The sequence below is a fragment of the Pipistrellus hanaki genome, assembly GCF_964339955.1.
Source record: "Pipistrellus hanaki genome assembly, chromosome: 5".
NCBI lineage: Eukaryota > Metazoa > Chordata > Mammalia > Chiroptera > Vespertilionidae > Pipistrellus > Pipistrellus hanaki.
In genome coordinates, this window is record NC_140507.1 from 62,008,858 (window position 1) to 62,029,342 (window position 20,485).

The 20,485-nt window shown below is 38.5% G+C and overlaps 1 protein-coding gene across 1 annotated transcript; it reads right to left on the reverse strand.

Annotated features, from left to right (window-relative positions):
- Window positions 1-1,488: 1,488 nt before the first annotated feature.
- On the reverse strand, window positions 1,489-19,202 carry LOC311622570 (3-oxoacyl-[acyl-carrier-protein] reductase-like; the record flags this gene model as incomplete). The annotated part of the gene is given in 6 exon segments (XM_084883828.1): window positions 1,489-1,611; window positions 2,119-2,273; window positions 14,561-14,599; window positions 14,602-14,694; window positions 17,325-17,461; window positions 19,027-19,202. Coding segments are annotated over 6 exon segments (723 nt in total).
- Window positions 19,203-20,485: the final 1,283 nt, after the last annotated feature.

Here is a 20,485-nt window from a genome sequence, read left to right on the forward strand (position 1 = left end):
TTGCCATTGTCTACTGCCTAGAGGAGGAGGAGGCCTTATGTTAAGGAGAATACCTACCTCTGGAACAATTGTGCTGATGGGAAGTCCTCTCCCAAATTTCAAGGTTCCTGAGTGATGTGCACAGCAACAAGGGCAGGATGATGCTGGAGTTCTGGAGCCTGCTGGCCATCTGACACACAGAGATGGTACAGGAGAAAGACAACCAACCAGCAGCAGTACCTGGCAGGTTCCCTTAATAAGGAGGCGCTAGTCAAAGGGGCCTTGGAATATCTGCTATAAGCCTGTGGCATGCACACAGTATAGCATAATAGTGATGGAACTGGGGATGAAGTAGGTGTACCAGGTCCTGGCCGTGAATGGCTTCAACAGCATCCTACAGTGGATGTATAAGCTTGTCTGAAACCCCTATAGCTCTATCTACCTCTACATCAAAGGTACAGACAATGACTGTAAACTTTGATCACTTTTGTGAGACAGTCTTGACAGAGTGAACTATGAAGAGGCCTTAACCCCCTTAATGGAGCAGACCCTTCTCACGCTGTGCCTGGCCTGCAAACACGTGGATGGGGTCATGTATGAGGACTGGTGCCAGGGACAATAGGAGGCCAGCACCCTTTGTCAGAACTGGGGCCATGCTCTATACCAGGTATAGAGGAGATAATTAGAACCTCCAGCTATTGAGAGCCATAGCTGTTAAACTCAGGCTTCATGATGGAGTCCTTGAAACCATCCAGTGTGTCAAGCAAGGGTATTCACAAATTTGGGTACTCACAGGAGATAAGCAAAGAACTCAAGAATATTCACTCTGCCTAAAAGCTGCTGTCCAAGGACATGTCCGTTCTAAAGGAGAATGAGATAGTTCAGAACCTGGAGGCCTACTGGGAGAGCAACAAAACCTGCCACAGATGGCTGTGGTCATTAATGGAGAGTTTCTGAACAAGTTGCTGCTGTCCCTGAGTAAGGAGCCCCAGGAGAAATCCCTAGGGTGTGGCAGGAGCAGGCCTCCATGGCACTGGCTTCAAGATGCCAAGTGGTCATCTGCTGCTTGGCTAATCAGAAGACCTTGATTGTGGCACTGGTGAAGAAATACCATTACCTGGCAATAGGTCTTCAACAAAGTCAACAAGATCAAGACTGCGAACATCACGTAGGAGTGAATGCAGGTGGTACATGCTAATCCAGTTCTGCTTCCTGAGGCAGCTGCTGCTGGTATGTGTGTTGGTCCTACATGCTAGTCTGCAACTTCCTATGCTACTTCATCTAGAAGACGCTGGCAGCATGATGGTTCAGATGTGGTTCATTTTCTATAGTGGCTGCATTTCCCAGCCTCTGTATGAAGGCTGGTTCCTGGCGCTTTTCAACCTGCTATACATCATCTTCCCGGGTCTGTACATTAAGCTCTTCGAGCCGGACATGTGCAAAAAGCAGAGCCTGCAGTTGGCTGAGCTGTACATCACTGGCCTCTCTCTTTGGCTGGTCACAAAAATCTCAGGAGAACATGGCTTTGCCTGTTTCACTTGAAATTTCTTGTGGAGATCCCCAGACTACTGGGTCTTCCTTCAAACCATCGCCCATGGCAAAGCAACTTCCCTGGTCAACTTCTTTATGACCCTGTGGATCAGCCTCATTATGATGAAGCTCATAATCATAATGAGGTATTGGATGGTCCTATCTGTGCCATCTTCTTCAGCCTCTGCTTCTACATTGTCATATCTTGGGACAGCATGAGCTTTTGGCTCTTCATAATATTCCCCAAAACCTTCCTGCTTTTAATATGCTGACTGAAACGTGTTTTCCCACCCCTCCATCCTGCTAGGATCCTGCTGAATGTGTCATTAACTCCCCTGCCTGTATTGACATTAGGTGTCATTTACTAAGTCCTCAAGAAGGCACACCCCAAGGAAGAAGACAAAGCCCAATGAGGAAATCACCATGGAGCCCTTGTCCTACCTACACTGGGATTCATGTGCCCAGTGCTCCAGCCATGCCTTGCGCCACAGGGAAGCTACCAGACCTCATCACGCAGGGCACAATTGTGTGGGCATGAGCACACTGGCTGATCACACAATCCCACCTGGTAAAGAGTTGGCCCCAAACATCAATATGTAACCCTCTTACCATAAGAAGATGCTGTCCCTGAAGAAGGGGCACCAAATCCCAGGCAAAGGTGTCCTCCAAGAACATGCAGCCTGCATCTGCGGTGAGCTCCTCCTTGACGGTAGAGGGGCAGTTCTCTTCTACCAAAAACATAGCTCCCTCCACAAACTGAGAATCTGGGGATCTCCACAAGAAATTTCAAGTGAAGCAGGAAAGGCCATGTTCTCCTGAGACTTTGTGACCAACCAAAGAGAGAGCACCATCACCCAAAAAAATCCAGATGCCACTTTCTGAGAGCTAGCCACTGCCTTCAGGTTAGTCATCTTTAAAGAACCAGGCAGCATCACTGGAGGGGGATATTCCTTTAGAAAGACGTCGCTGCTATCCTGGAAGAGCTGGCCATACACCTGGCAAAAAGAGCCCCAGCTAGTGGCTCAGTTGGTTAGAGAGTGGTTGGCAAACTGCGGCTCGCGAGCCACATGCAGCTCTTTGGCCCCTTGAATGTGGCTCTTCACAAAATACCACAGCCTGGACGAGTCTATTTTGAAGAAGTGGGGTTAGAAGAAATTTAAGTTTAAAAAATTTGGCTCTCAAAAGAAATTTTAATTGTTGTATTGTTGATATTTGGCTCTGTGGACTAATGAGTTTGCCAACCACTGGGTTAGAGCATTGTCCTGTACACCAAAAAGTTGCAGATGGATTTGATTCCCAGACAGGGCACATACCTAGGTTGCAGATTTGATCCCCGGTCAGAGCATGTATAAGAGGCAACTGATAGATGTTTCTCTCTCATATCAATGTCTGTCTCTATCTCTCTGTCTCTCTCTGTATCTCTGTCTCTCTGTCTCTCTGTCTCTCTCTCTCTCTGTCTCTCTCTCTCTCTCTCTCTCTCTAACACACACACACACACACACACACACACACACACACACACTTCTTTCTTTCTTTCTCTCTCTCCCTCCCTCCCTCCCTCCCTCCCTCCCTCCCTCCCTCCCTCCCTCCCTTCCTTCCTTCCTTCCTGGTCTCTCTCCCTTCTTCTCTCTATAAAAATCAATAAAAAATATTTCATAAAAATAAAAAAGAAGGGAGGATACCAATTTCTGGGACCCACTCTACTCTGGTGGAAACTCTGCCAACAAATAGGAGAAAATAATCCACAAATGAAGAGCTGATGGAGATGGAGTGCTCACCCATGGAGTGGCTGCCAGAGACCAATGGGAAACAAGTTCTACTTGTTCTGGTGGGGCAGCCACACAGCATCCGAAGGAACAGTGATTGCCCAGGCTCAGAAAATGTCAATCAGCAGGCAGGAGGCATTCATACAAAGACAAGAGCTTCACATCCTTTTAGTTTTCTAATATACCAAGGCCCATATGACCCCAGGGATCCATGAGGCTAAAAAATAAAAAGTAAAATAAAGCGTTTGAAATGCCAAAATGCTAAAGGAAACCAATTGTTCAATAGTAACCACAATTCACACTATCAAAGGAGTCTTTAAACATTAGCGTTAACTACACATTAGCTACACAATATGATAGTATACAATGTGTAGCATGAAGCAATTGTACCACAAAAATACTAAAATGATTCTAAAGTGGCAGTGTATCCAGACAGCTACAGTGAACCCAGTGCAATGTGTAAGGATGGGATAGAAAGTAGAAAGAAATCCAAGTTAATGCCTTGTCTTTGCAAATTGTTTTATATTAAATCATAAAAAGGGAATTACTTGCCTTAAATTTTAATAATATTAAGAGCTTTCTAATAAGGATAACACTTTAGTTCTCGACATTTTTTATGTGTTTTATTTTCTTTGTATATAAACATAGAAAGTTTATATACAAACCATATTAAATGGCTAATTTAAATATAAAGTATTCTGAATAAAGCAGAAATATATTACAGTCCATTCCAGGAAAGGCATCCAAACCACCCAAATAACCAAGGCATACAGAAAAGGGGAGCAAAAAAACATATTCAAGAAATTAATAGATGAAAATTTCCCTAACCTGGGCAAGAAAGCAGATATCTAGATATCTAGATGCAGAAAGACGAGAGAGGATGAGAGAGAGAGAGAGAGAGAAAGAGAGAGAGAGAGAGAGAGAGAGAGAGAGAGAGAGAGAGAGACAGAAGACACTGGCTGGTTCTGGGGATGCAATGTACACCTAGTGCCTACAGTTAACAATAAGGTGTTTTATATCTGAAAATTGCTAGAAGAGTTGATACCAAAAGTTCTCATCATAAAAAAAAACAACAAACCTGTAACTATGGTTGGTGGTGGATATTCAGTAGACTTACTATGTAATCAGTGCCCAACATATACGAACAGTTATTATGTTGAACACCTGAAACTAATAGAATGTTGTATATGCCATTATATCTCTAAAAAAACATAAAGTACTTAGAAATAGAATTAACAAATTTTTGAAATATGTGTATGCTGAAAACTACAAAAAGTTGCTTAAAAATCACACTAAATAAAGACAGAGGGATTTTCCATGAAGAACTTGTAATTTTGTTAAAAGTGAAATTAATATTAAAGAAACTTAAAAATTATTAAATACTTTTAGTATGTTTTTCAATATAGGGTAGTGGTATGATTTCTCAATTTGCACACATTTTTATTTTGAAAGCCTGAAAAATGTCTCAGCAATGTAAAGCAAAATTTGTGTATCCAAAATAGATCTCTCCCTTTAATCTATGTAACAGAAGCATGTCAATTCATCAACTTTCTTTGTGCCTGTTATTGCCTCTCAAAGTAATTTATAACATATAATTCTATCTCTAGAAAGCAGTTAAAAACTGTCTCATAAACTGAATATTAATAAAAGTATGAACAGGAACACCAATTTTAAAACCTTCCAGGCAAAAATTTTAATGCATTGTCTTTAAGCACAAACTTTTTTTGTTAATGCTAAATACAAGTTGGATTATGGGCTCATATTTGTCACAGAGCAGCTACAGATGAGATTTCTTGTTAAGAATTCAATAAAGTTCTTGAATCTCTGAACATAAGCAATAGCTGTCAACTTTTTAAAAGCAAGTATTAAAATACAAATTCTGCTGAAACTGGTTTGGCTCAGTGGATAGAGCATCGGCCTGTGGACTGAAAGGTCCCAGGTTCGATTCCAGTCAAGAACATGTACCTTGGTTACGGGCACATCCCCAGTGGGGGGGTGGTGCAAGAGGCAGCTAATCAATGATTCTCTCTCATTGATGTTTCTAACTCTCTATCCCTCTCTCTTACTCTCTGTAAAAAATCAACAAAATATATTTTAAAAAATAAAATAAAATACAAATTCCACTAGGTTAGTGGAAGTGGGTGGAAAATTCACCTGGAGTGGAATAGTGAAAGCTCATTTTAAAAATTCCAAAATTTCTCTCATATTACACAAGCAGCTTGATTCGGGTTGGGGGACAAGTTGAAATATTTAAAAGGGCTATATTTCTTAAACTGTAAATGTACACTTAAAGTTTAAAGCTATCTGTAGCCTACATCTTAATGTCATCAGTTCCATGAAATATGTTGTTTTCTTCCTAATCACCAGTCAAATCAGCTTCATTGATAATTTCAGAACATGAGGGGTCCAAAGAAGGGAATTCAGCCTGAGAGGATGTCAAAATGAGGAAGTGCAGGGAGCCAAAGGCCTGCAGGTGAGGCAGCATGAGAAAATGGCCTGCTCTCTCTGCATAAACTCTCCTAGCTGACAGCCATCAGCAACCACATTTGAAACCATCTTCAATGTTGCATTTCCTGTATGTGCCTGGAATTGTTAATGCCTGATAAATTCTGTGAGTTACCATGCTTCCATTTAGTAGACAGTTTGATTAATAATACTAATTTTACTCATACTTAATAGGCTTTCTCACATCCTAAAAAGAATCCTGCATATGAAGAAGTCTATTTCAAAGATAAATTCTAAAGTAATTTTAAGAAACCAGCAACCTTAATTTAAAACATGGATTTGCCTTTATTATTTTTTTCTTTATTTTTATTTTTTAAATTACTTTGCATTTATTTACAACTAGAGGCCTGGTGCACAAAGCCTGGCCTGCAGGATAGGGCCAAAACTGGTTCTTTAACATCCCCCAAGTGGTCCCAAGAGGGCACAGGCCAGGCCAAGGATGCACAATCAGGCCAGGGAGTGATACAGGAGATTGGCCAGCCAGGGAGGGGCCGTGGAAGGGCTCCAAGGCATGTCCAGTCCTTCTCCCTCAGTCCTGATTAGTTGGACCCCAGCAGCAAACTAACCTACCTGTGTCGAAGTGTCTGTTCCCTTGTGGTCAATGCACATCATAGCAAGTGATTGGGTAGCCTTACCATATCATTAGCATATTATGCTTTGATTGGTTGAATGGCTGATCAGACACTTAGCATATTAGGCTTTTATTATATAGGATATACTATTTATGCCTTTGCACTGACTTTTAATGTAAAATTAAATCTGTTTATATAATGTAATGTTCAGCACCAATAAAGCTGTAAAAATATTACTTTTTAGGCCGGCCAGTGTGTTCAGTGAGTTGCACATTGTCCCATGCACCAAGAGGTCACCAGTTCAGTGGTCAGGGCACATGCCTGGGTTGCAAGTTCAATCCCCAGTAAGGGGAGTGCAGAAGGCACCTGATCAATGTTTCTCTCTCATGGATGTTGCTATCTCTCCCTCTCCTCCCTTTCTTTCTAAAATCAATAAAAACATATTTTAAAAACATGAATAAAATAAGAATGCAATAAATATTTAAAACATTTTTAAGTAATAAACATCAACATGAACCCCATGACATTAAATATCACACTATCCCCCACAAAATACAGGGTATCCCAAAAAAGTGTATAAACACTTTAACAGCTAATAGCTCAATTTTGAAAATGAAATGTATTTTATTAAACACTGCCCATATAATTATGCAAAGTGTGTGTATACATTTTTGGGCCATCCTATAGTTCAATGCAAAACAGATGTAGCCTGATACTTTACATTCATTTTGTTTCTTTATCTCTATTCTCAATCAAACATTTTCTTTTAAGATTAATGGTTTTGTTCCTAATAAGACATCTAATCTGTTGTTATTGCATATTTATCTTCATAAGTAAGTGTTTACTATCTAAAATTTTAGGGTAAGAATCATATTGAAGTACTCTTAATTTTTAAAATGTCACTAGTTTTATACTATTTTTAAGTAGTTGTTATACTGAGTTTTCCATAGATTGAAAAAAAAGCAACAGAACACTTCAATTTAGTAGATACTTAAACCTTAAAAGTTATGCTCACCATCACTGAGAATTTCTACAGAACGTTCAACTGTACTACACATATGTTTATAGACTATTTTTCCCAGTCACAGGGATATAATAAACAGCATGGTGACTATAGTTAATACTGTATATTTGAAAGTATATAAGAAAGTAGACCTTAAAGTTCTTATCACAAGAAAAAAAAATTGTAACATGTTAGAAGAGGAATGGTAACTAGACTTACTGTGGTGATCATTTCACAATATATACAAATATGGAATCATTATACTTTACCCCTGAAAGTAATATAGTTATATGTCATCAATAAAAAAAATACATTAAAAAAAATCAAAAAGCTTATACTAATGACTGGAAAAATAAATTCCAAAATATTAATAGAGATTATCATTAGACACTAGAGTTAAAGGTAATAACTACTATTTTCTTCTTTTACTTGTGTATATTTTCCTATCTATAAGAGATATATTTTATATTTTATTTAGAAAAGAAAGTTATTGAAAAAAGATGCACAGTACTAACTTCAAATTATCTATAATGAGGGCCTAGGATACAGCAACAATTTATATTGTGTGTTTCACTGAAAGAAAATCTTAGCATATTTATTTACTTATTTTTAATTGGATTTTTGGAGTGACATTAGTTAATAAAACTATATAGGTTTCAGGTGTACAATTCTATAATACCACATCTATGTATTTTATTGTGTGGTCACCACCCAAAGTCGTCTCCTTCATTCACCATGTGTCCCCCCATACCGTCTTCTAATTCCCACTATCTCCCTTTCTCTCCAGGAATCACCATACTTTTGTCTGTGTCTATGAGGCTTTTTTAAAAATTTGTTTTTAGAGAGAGAGAGGGAGGGAAAGTGGGGGGAGGAGACAGAAACATCAATGTAGGAGAAATATCAATTGGTTGACTCCCACAGGCGCCCTGACTGGAGATCCAACCTGAAACCTGGTTAATGCATCACCCATGCACCAAAGGATGGCAGGTTCGATTACCAGTCAAGGTCATGTACTTGGGTTATGGGTAACCGCCTCACCTCTGGGTGGGGTGGGTGTGGGAGTCAACTAATTTATATGTCTCTCTCACACTGATGATTCTCTCTCTCTCCCCCTTTCCTCCCTCCCTTCTACTCTCTCTAAAAAATAATTGGAAAAATATTGTCAGGTGAAGATTAACAACAAAATATGTAATTAATAAATAATGCATAATTCTAATATTTGTCATGTTATTAAAAGATCCAATAAAGAATATGATTATAGAGAAACCAAGATGGAGGCATAGATAAACACCTGAACTTTCTGCCTCACACAACCACTTTAAAAATACAACAATAAGACAAAATGGACATCATCCAGAACCACGGGACCTGCTGGCTGAGTGGAAATTCTACAGCTAGAAGGGAATAGAAAAGCACACTGAGACTCACAGGAGCTGCGGAAGTAAAGTGCAGAGGTGCAGAGGTGTATGTGCAGAGAGGGCTGGCAACTGAGTATGCAGCTGACTTTTTCAATCCGCAGGGAGACACAAGCTCCCCTCCAGTTCTGGGCGAGACTCTGGGGACCCAGACTCATACAGGGAGAAACTGGACTATCTGGCAGTGAGCAGAACTCAAGGGCGGTTTTCTCTCAGGGGTGTCTGCAGCAATTACCAAGGGACACTAAGATCAGGGACCTCTTAGGACAGGCTGACAGAAAGCCATTGCTGTTTGCTCTGCCCTGAGACTCGGCCCACTCAAGCTATTTGCAGAGGCTTTTGCAAATTAATGGCCTGGTCCTTTGAAATCTAAACTTACCTAACAAACTGCAGCTGAGTCAGAGATGCAGAACATCCAAAAGAAGGCCCAAGGCTCCACAGCAGTTAGCATTGCTTCACAGCTGGGCCTCATCTGGGCACCTCCAAAACCCAAACAAAGAAAAAGAATCTGCAGATCTTTCCATAGCTCCTGCTGGGTGGCCTCAGGCAGAGGCTAAATTAGCACCTCCTTGGAGATCCAAGAGCCAGTGTACCCAGGGGTCAGAGTAGGACCATCCAGATTACAACTCCTCAGATCCATAAGGGACACACTCAGGGGTCAGACTCAGTAAGCACCAAAGCCCCACTGAAGCAAATCTTGCTTAATAAGGGTGTCTCCAGCACAAAAGTTCTTCCATTGAAGACACAGCTGATCCTCACAGCTGACCCTCACAGCCAATTGGCCTGGAGGTCAATTCCTCCCAGTGAAACCAACAACAATCAAGGCTTAACTACAGCAAGACTGTGCACACAGTCCACAAAGGAGTGCACCAAGAGTGTTCACTTCAGGTAACTGGGGAGGCTGAGCCACTGGGCCCTATAGGACACCTAGCTCACACAGCCACTCTATCAACTCAGGGAAGCAGCCAAAATGGGGAGACAAAGAAACAGGTCACAAATAAAAGAAATGGAGGAAAGCAAATGACTGGATATGGAGTTCAAAACCACAGTTGTAAGGTTTTTCAAGAATTTTATAGAAACCGCCAATAATATTAGTGAGACCCTAGAGGATATGATAAAGGACCAATTAGAAATTCAGCATTCGCTGACTGAAATAAAGAATAATATACAGAGATCCAACAGCAGACTAGAGGATCGTAAAAATCAAGTCAAAAATTTGAAATACAAAGAAGCAAAAAGCACTCAACTGGAAAAGCAAAAAAAAAAAAAAAAAAAGAATCCAAAAATATGAAGATAGTATAAGGAGCCTCTGGGACAACGTTCAAGCATAACATCTGAATTATGGGGTTGTCAGAAGAAGAGAAAGAGCAAGATACTGAAAACCTATTTGAAGAAATAATGACAGAAAACTTCCCCCACCTGGTGAAAGAAATAGACTTAATAGACTTACAAGTTCAGGAAGTGCAGAGAACCCAAACAAGAAGAATCCAAAGAGGACACACCAAAACACACCATAATTAAAATGCCAAGAGCAAAAGACAAAGAGAGAATATTAAAAGCAGCAAGAGAAAAAACAATTATTTACCTACAAGGGAGCACCCATACGATTATCAACTGATTTCTCAACAGAAACTATGCAGGCCAGATGGGAGTGGCAAGAAATATTCAGTTATGAATAATAAGAATCTACAACCAAGATTACTCTACCCAGCAAAGTATCATTCAGAATTGAAGGGCAGATAAAGAGCTTCACAGATAAGAAAAAGCTAGGGGAGTTCATCACCACCAAACCAGTATTATATGAAATTCTTTAAGCCAAAACCGGTTTGGCTCAGTGGATAGAGTGTCGGTCTGCAGATTGAAAGGTCCCAGGTACGATTCCGGTCAAGGGCATGTACATTGGTTGCAGGCATATCCCCAGTAAGGGGTGTGCAGGAAGCAGCTGGTCGATGTTTCTCTCTCATCGATGTTTCTAGCTTTCTATCTCTCTTCCTTCCTCTCTGTAAAAAATCAATAAAAATATATTTTAAAAAAATTCTTTAAGAAGAGTAGAAGAAAAAGGTAAAAAGATAAAAATTATGAATAACAAAATGACAATACATGCCTATCAACAAGTGAATCTAAAAATCAAGTGAATAAAAAATCTGATGAACAAAATAAACTGGTGAATATAATAGAATCAGGAACATAGAAAAGGAGTGGTCTGACAATCCTCAGGGGGAAGAGGTGTGGGGGTGTGTGGGAAGAGACTGGACAAAAATCATACACTAATGGATGAGGACCGTGGGGGATGGGTAAAAGCAGGGGGTGGGGTGGGAACGGGGTGGAGGGGAGCTTTAGGGGGAGAAAAGAGTAACAACTCTAATAATCTGAACAATAACGATTTAATTAAAAAATATTTAAAAAGAAAATGATTATAATTACTATTGAAAATAAAGTTAATAAATAATCCACAGAATCAATTTATGGTGAAATCAATTTAGTTGTACTATTTCAACTTATACTTTGCTTCTGACCAATGAAGCATATTCATACTATGAAACCTACTAAATATATATAGCCAATATTGAACAGCCACAATTTTAGCAACAGTTTTTTTGTGTAGTAAAAATTGCACTGGAAAGATCTTTAGAAAAGCTTATACATACAAATGCACTTCCATAACACTCATAAAAATTCCCTTTGTATACAAATTGCATTCCCACTATTAGCCTGTTGCCTTGACAACTAATTCACACCAACAAAATGATGCATTCTTTCCTCAGCGTTTCCATAGTATCATACATGTATCTTTGTATGCATCACATGCCACTGTAGTTATTTGTTTATATGTCTGTCTCTCCCACTGTACTTAGCTCCTGTGGCAGAGTATCTTATTCATTTTTGTAATTTTGGAAACTAACACAGCCCTTGAATATAGGAGACACTCCCATGCATAAGCCTGCTGAATGATTTATTATGAGTTAAGAACATTTACATTGCTCTGAAACCATCAGCTTTGAAATCACCATGACCTAGAATTAACTCTTCATTACCCACATCACTGCCATGTCCAAAAGAGAAGGAAGGAGACACATGCAGTTCCAACCACAAATGATCTGTTCTCCACAAGGATGAGCGAGGCCAACACTAAAATCAATCAGCTGTACAAAGCGCCACAAACAGGAAGCAGTGCCAAGATGGCAGTGCAGCTTTGGATTATTTTTTTATTTTTATTTTTTTTAATGTTTTTGAAAAGTGGATGTACTGTATCTAAACAACAGTCTATCAAATGTTCATGGATTTGCAATGCTTGAATTCCACCAGTCTCTGTAAAAAACAATGCATTTGGATGCAGGGACATTCTACACCAAACGGGCTATCAGAACATTTGACCAACCTGGCTGGTGTGACTCAGTGGTTGAAGTCAACCTACAAACAAGGAGTTCATGGTTCGATTCCCTGTCAGGGCACATGCTTGGGTTGAGGGCCCAATCCCCAGGGGGGGAACATGCAGGAGGCAGCTGATCAATGATTTTTCTCTCATCATTCTATCTCTCTCTTCCTCTCTGAAACAAAAATATATTTTTAAAAAATTAAATAAAAAAGAACATTTGACCATTCCCTGATCCCTGCTGTTTCAATACCAGTGCCAAATAAAACACCAACTCTAGTGTCCAAGCTGCAGCCATTAGTGACTTGAAATGAAAAGGTGGCAAAAGTCTATTTCTTACTCACTCTTTCTTACAAGCAAAAAACTAAACAAAATGTCTTTTCTTAATATAGGTAACCAATTCTTAAATACTATAGTAAGCTAGCAAAAAATCCCATGGCTAACTGGCAGAGATACATGAAAACACTCATTTACTTAAAAAGTCAAGTAAATAGATAACTAAAATTTCTATCACACCATCTAATGAGTGATGATGGTAGATTCAAGTTTTAGCACATTTTTATTACCCTCTTAACTACCCCAGGCAATTTTATCAACTAGTAACTTGCCAAAAGAAAATAATATAAAGGTAAAAGCTACAGAATTGGATAATTGCAGATAGTTTAGACAGGCCATACTAACAAAAGGACAAAAAAATGCCTAAAACCCTCTAATGATACAAAGGAAATCTAAGGGGCCATTACTTTGAAGCTTACCTTAGCTGGGGATGAAAAGATAAAGCTTTTAGTAACAGTCCTGACATAAACCTTCGGCTAGTCACTCTCTCCTAGGTCCCAGTCTTCTGCACAGTAAAAATCACTGGAATAAATGAGCTACAAGGTCCTTTCCACCTCACATTTTCCCATAATTAATATTTAAACATAAAGATTTTAAAGATAATATAAAGTACTGGGAATTTTTTGTAGTCATCAGTTCATTACTTGATTCTTTTCACAATCATTTTAGAATTATTCTGCCTATGAGTACCAATTAATAGGCCAATTAATGGCTTCCTTCTCTATAAAGAAAAAACAACGAAGACTTTCTTTAGCTGTAGCAACCTAAACTATAATTCTGGTCATTAGGATTTAATATTTTTGATTACCAGTTACAAACAGACCAAGTTAACTACCTTTATGTCCCATTTATCCAACAATATTTTCAAGTAATGCGGAATACCCAAAGTCAGCCTATAAAAGGGACGGGTGCACAAAAAGGTTCCTCTTGACTTCTTAAAGGGCTCTGGTTTCACACTTGCTTTGTCTCACAGGTGAATTGACCTCCGTTGGCTGGGGTTTTCCGTCATGATTAACAAGCACACAAGTGTTCCTGATGGATTCCCTAGGAAGGCAGCTCTACTGCATGTTTCCCACTGCGACTTCTACTATTTTAAAAATTCAGTAAACAGCCACCTCTCTATCCATCTTCACTGTTGGCCACTCCCAAATATGTCTGATTTTAGAAATCTCAGTTCCTCTTGCACATGGAATTGAACTTGTTGGTGCCAGAGTCCAAGTGTTCTCATTCCTGTTAAGACGCACTACCACTTTCCTCCCCCATGACATCACACAGTGAGCTTCCACTCAGTCATTCAACAGGCAACCGCTGCCAAAATCACTTTAAAACCTTATTACTTCATGGAGTGAGCTTTTAAAAGATTTTTCTTCCTCTGGAGTCTGTGTAAATCCCTTTTGTCCTTTGTGTTGAATTTCTAACATGAACCTGGGTGGCTCTCTTAGGTACAATGATGTCCAGTGAAAGGTATCTTGTCTATTTGGGGGAGGGAGGGATTATATGACTTCTGGCAATTCTTTTTCTGCACAAATACTGACTTTCTGGAGTAATTAGATCAGCCAGTATACAGAAATGTGCAAACCATATCACCTATGCAGCCTTGTTTCCTCTGGATTGTACTGTTATTAAAAGCATATTGTATTACAGAGCTATTCTGTTACTTTAAATATAAAGAAGTATTGTGTTCCACCCCCACCCCCCCACACACACACCTGAAATTGTTACATTCTTAATTTATAACTGATTTTTAAATGAGATGTTTATCTTGTAATTTTAATTTGGGAATAATCTTTCAGTAAAAATGTAACATGGTTTATGCAAACAAAACAACCTGGCATTCCTGTTGGCCTCCTTCTTGAGGACGGTGCACAGCCTGGCAGTGTGGCCATGGAGGTCCTGTCAGGACGCAGGAGAGACCTCCTGCATGTCATTATTCAAGAGTCTAATGACTGCAGATTCCCCGTTCCTGCACCAATATGCTGAGAAGTGCCTAAGGATGCTGATGTACTTACAATCTCTGAAATTATTGTATAAAGCCATAAACATACATAAACTATGTCTAAAAAGAAAAAGTTTTCACTGACCTGGAGCAACCACATTCACTCTAATTTTCCTTCTTACTATTCCTTAGCAAGAGCACGTGAAAATCCAAAGACTCCTTCTTTATTGGCACTATTCAAAGACTGACCAGGATTTCCTTTTAAAACAATAATACTTCCTAGAAATAAAATTTGAAAACAAATTTAATGGGGTTATTTGGATATGCAGATAATTTATACTAAAGAACAAAGAACTAATAATTATATCTTGTCCTTTGCTAAAATTAGGAATTCTAGCCATTGTCACTTGAGTAGTAAGAGTCTGAATCTGCTGCAGATACACAGGAAACAGGATTTGAAAGATGCTTATTTGAAGCCTCAAATGCCAAACAGGGTTTCAGAATTGATCCACTAAGTGGAAAAAAACCCACTTTCATCTCTGAATTGGTTGCATGATGACAAATTCTACAGTATTTACAAAAGCATACAGTAGAAAGAAGTTAAAACCAGAAAAAGTCAGATAATGACTCATTAATTTTATGATTCTACAACAGAGACATAAGGAAACATTCATTTCCACCTAAGATATAGTTCGTCTAAAGATAAATCTCACTAAATTTTAATTACTGTCCATCTAACTAAGAAAAGCTTCAATTACAAACTTTTGGTAAAACTGCAATTTAATTACCTTCAGTGATGTAATATAATTTGCATTACTTACCAAAGATTCTTGGATAGTCTCATTTTTTTAATATGAAAGAATAACTTATAATTCAAATAGCAACTGTATGCAAATAAATTCAAGCAAAACGTAAGTGGAGAAGTAATTTTCTGCACTAGTGATCTGTACTTGTAGAATTAAGCAAGAACTTCACAAAATTTTTGAAGTAATTTTCTTTTAGAAAATATTCCAAAAACTTTTTATGTTATAATCAAATCCAACATTAAAATGTTTATCTACATAATATCCTAATAACAATGAATGATTACAGTGAAGCACAGAAAAGAGAAGAGAGAGAGCAGAGGAAATGCTGATGAATAAACAAGGGGTATTTGGAAGAGAGAGCAATATGGAGGACGCAAAAAATAAAGAAAAATATAGGCATGAAAAAAGGCCAAAGGAAACTATAAAAGCTTGGGTTCATAACACATACTATTGTTCTTCTGGTCAAAAGTGGTAATATCTGAAATATCATCAGTTTTCTAGAAGTATAAAGTAGTCCTTTCTGTAATAAGATTCTCTTAATTTGTTTTAAATTATCTAATTTTATTTACTTTTAGCACAGTTCTAAAGTTTGGTATGACAAGGGAATGATGAGGATTTTTTAAAATAAATCTAAAAGGGAAATATTTTAGAGTTAAATAAATACACCCTGGGTGATATATTGTATATCAGCATACAAGAACCTAAAAGTCATTATCTGTGTTGGTCAGTGATTGAGCACTAACCTATGAACCAGGAGGTCACGGTTCAATTCCTCGTTTGGGCACTTGCCCAGGCTGCGGGTTCAATCCCTGGTGCCTGAGGCTGCTGATCAATGGTTCTCTCTCATCATTGATGTTTCTCTTTCCCTCTCCCTTCCTCTCTAAATCAATAAAAATATATTTTCAAAAATCATTATCTGGCTGTGTTAGAAAACAAAGTTGGGTCACTTACTAATCTTTTATAAGAAAAATAATCTTATATTTTTAAGGATAAATGTAAAAAATGTTCTGTTTATTAGCATCATATTTTTTTTTCATTTTCAAAAAAGAAAAACCCTACATCGGTTTGGAAAGACATTTCCTATATTAAAAAGAATAGGGTCATTTACTTCAATTAGGAAATATTTCCCTTTTGTGGCTTTTTAAAAGGCAGTTAGTATGCCACTATTTTCAATTGCCAAATTGAAATCAAATTTAAAATCATCTTGCATTTTAAGGTCTACAGGCACATAGTACACAGTTGATCTACCTCATGAATCAGATAAAATGAAGACAATAGGTTACTTATATCCAGGCTAAAAAAAAAAATTAAAAAGTTACTCTCTTAAAATATATATATATATATATATATATATATATATATATATATATATATATATATACTATTGTTTTGTTGTTTTTTTTTTTACAGAGTGGAAGAGGAATAGAGAGTTAGAAACATCGATGAGAGAGAAACATTGATCAGCTGCCAATGCACGTGTCCTTGACCAGAATCGAACCTGGGACCCTTCAGTCTGCAGGTCAATACTCTATCCACTGAGCAAAACCAGCCAGGGCTATTTTCTTTTCTTAAATGCTTCTCTTAAACCTCTGTACTTGATTTGTCAATGACCAGGGAGCTTATCTAGATATCATTTTTAGTCTCCAATATATGAAATGTTCAATTCCTTTTCTATACTTTGGAAACTAGGTCTCACATAAAAATCAGGATGTCCAATTTCTCTTTAAAAATCGAAATAGCTGGCAAAACTGGGACCACATTTGTGCATAGCAACATTCTACTGGATCTGAGCCCTGGTTGCTTCTGCCATTCCAATAGCCTCTGGACACCAAAGCTCGGTCTTTTGTCATTTATCACATGGCTTGTGCTGTCATTTTCTAATACCTGGTGGTGCCAACTCATTCCACACCTACCTGACCACTGCACAGATGTGAATCTGTGATTCCTGTTTTACCCATTCATCAGTTACTCAAATCCTTTCTCCACAGATATAAGATGACACATTTCATCCAAGTTTCAGCCATGAACAAATTCCAATTCAGTCAATTAAATATTTTTATGGTACTAAAAGATAACTATAAATTCACAAAGGTGAAGACTCACCTACATTAACAATAGATCCTCTCTGTTGTTGAATCATAGTTTTCATGGCAGCTTTGCAGGTCAGCATGGAACCCAGAAGGTTAGTATGAAGCTGAGTTATCACATCTTCAGTTTTTGTGCTTACTAAAAGGCTGTCCCTAGAAATAAAAGCACATAAATTAAAAACAAGATAAAACATCATCAAGAAATATATAACAGTTTCATTGAAAGTATAAAAAGTGCTTCATATTTGAGCTAGAATACCTAGAAAGACCCATTTTAAACTTGGTTTGAGAGGCACTAAAATAACAGACATGCCAGAAAGGATCTGCTTGGAAGCCACCTCCCTATCCCCTCAGGTAGAGTAGCTAATATTCCTAACTGAAAACTGGGGCCACGTAACCAAAATAGCTGGGATTAACTGAGCAATTGCCATGCTAACCTTCCTTGTATAGGAAAAAAATGAAAAATTTAAAAATTTAAAAAGATTTATATATATATATATATATATATATATATATATATATATATATACACACACACACACACACACACACACACACACACACTTACAAATATTCTGTCCCAAATTCAATATAAAAAAAGACCTACTGTGATTTCATTAATGTCAAATTCATGAACTGACAAACTTCATATATGACAGAAATCAGAATAGTGGTTATCTATAAGGAACTATTAACTGGGAAGACTGAGAGCATTTTCTGAAATGCTGGAAAAGTTCTAGCACTCAACATGTTGATAACAATGTTAAAAATGATGGAACTGCACCCTTATTGTATTATCTCAAAATAAAAGAATATATGGATTGTCAGAGCAAGCAGCTGGAGCCCCTCACGAGCTCTGGTGCTCTGACTGGTTGTGGGTGGCTGTGAGTCCATGTATTCTTCTAACTTCTCCTATCCAACTACGCCAAGGCTGGCTCCTGCTTGAACCCTGCCCACTGTACTAACTGTTGGGAACTTAGTCCAAGTTCCTCCTTTATCCTCTGTTCACTAGTAACAGGTGTGCGTCTGAGTCCCTCTGCCTGGGGCTGGACCTCCTAGGACACCAGGTCTGGACGGAGAAGCAATGAGAGGTTGTGGGTATAGAAGAATGAGTCTATATTGCAGAACAATCCTCACAGCAAAGTCCATACAGGCAAGCAGCCAGACACCGGCTGGTAAACTTATATCTTTCCCATAAACAGCATCAGTCTCTGTACCCACAGCTATTATCTGAGCAGCCTCATGCTGCCTCCTAGACTCACCACCACACATCGTGGTAGTAACTACGCTCTCCGGCTCAGCAGCTTCTCCTGTCTCTCCTGCCCAGCTGCTGTCTTAGCAGACTTCTTCACACACTCCATCCCAGCTGCTCTCTCTCCATACTCCAGCAGACTTCTCCTCACTCCCACCTCAGCCTACTTCATCCAAGTCCAGCTAACTAGTTTTATACCATTTAGACAGAGAAAGCTTTGTGCCAACAGTAACATCAATCATATTGGCTACTGAAGGGCACAGTGTACCGTGTGTCCTTGCACCTGCTCATGGTATCTTGGCCTGATTAGGATTCCCAGGCTCAGAGTCCTTAAACATTCCCTTCAGGCTCATGCCCAGAGCTGCCTTTGGCCATTCTGGTGTTTTGATAACAAGGCCTCTGTGTTCCCACAGATTGACAGACCAAAATTTAAAATACACAGTTTTTATTCCAATTTGTGACCAACCTGTAAATTCCAGTTGCATTTACTAAGAAGTTAACAGGGCCTAAATTTTTCTCTATTCCTTCAAGTATATTTTGAACATCATGTTCTTTGGCATCATCACAGCTAAATGCCAAATGACCACTTACACAAACGTGTAACTTGAATTGAAAATTATCCAGTGCACATTTGTTAAGCATTGTTAAGCTAGGCCTGTGCTAAACTAGAACCTAGAGATAAAAGACATCATGGGCCCTAGCTGGTTTGGCTCAGGGGATAGAGCATTGGCCTCGGGACTGAAGGGTCCCAGGTTCAATTCCGGTCAAGGGCACATGCCCGGGTTGTGGGTTCAGTCACCATTAGGGGGCCTGCAAGAGGCAGCTGGTCAATGATTCTTTCTCATCCTTCCTCTCTGAAATCAATAAAAATATATTTTAAAAAGATGTCATGGGTTCCTGATCACAGAAGTTCAGTTTAATAAAACTGGGACGAGGGCAAGTGGAGAACAAGGAGAAATAAAGTAATACTGCAGAATGTACATCTTAAAACTTGTTTTTAATCAACAAAATGTTAAGGGAGAAGCCTTTTGTGTTCATAATGCTTTGTAAAATTTATCTAACAATACTTTTATCTTTGACACTGACCCCACCTACTCAATTCATCAGTCTTCTGGGTCTCATATTCTTTTTGAAATTTAATTCTCTTAGAGTTCTATGCAGTTGTCTTCCTGGTCCTGCCTTGAGTATAAACTCTAGGGTCCCTTTATTTTTTTCTTATTCATTATGGTACCTGTTTTATTATTATTATTACTTCTACTACCCTGTTTCCCCAAAAATAAGACAGTGTCTTATATTAATTTTTGCTCCCAAAGATGCGCTAGGTCTTATTTTCAGGGGATGTCTTATTTTTCCATGCGCTAGGTCTTATTTTCGGAGGATGTCTTATTTTCGGGAAAACACGGTACTACCACTACTATTACTATTATTCCAGCCTGACCATTAGGAGAGAGAAAACAAGTAGCTGTAAAAAAAAAAAAAAAAAAAATGCTAAAACTATAAACCATGAAAAAAAACCCACAACTTTTTACTAAAAGCAACAATTATTTATCTTTTCAAATGTTTAAAGAACACACACACACACACACACACACACAAAGTTACACTTCAAAGAGCACTCTCTATTTAATAATGCATCATTCTAACACTCTAAAACGTAGATTTTTAAATTATTTCTGGCTGACCCTGCCTACCAGATAACACTAGAAGTACTCCCTCAAGCCTTTAAAACAATGAATCATTGGGAAGTCACACTTCTGGGTGTGAACCACTCCTGGAAAGTGATTCAAAGAAATGAATGGCCCACAGCATCCTGTGTCTCACTCCCAGCTTTCAGCTGAAGAGCTGATGGCTGCGGTGACTCATAAGGACCACCTCGTTGGCCCCTTTGTCAAAATAACTATAGCAAGGAATATGAGAAAGAAGCA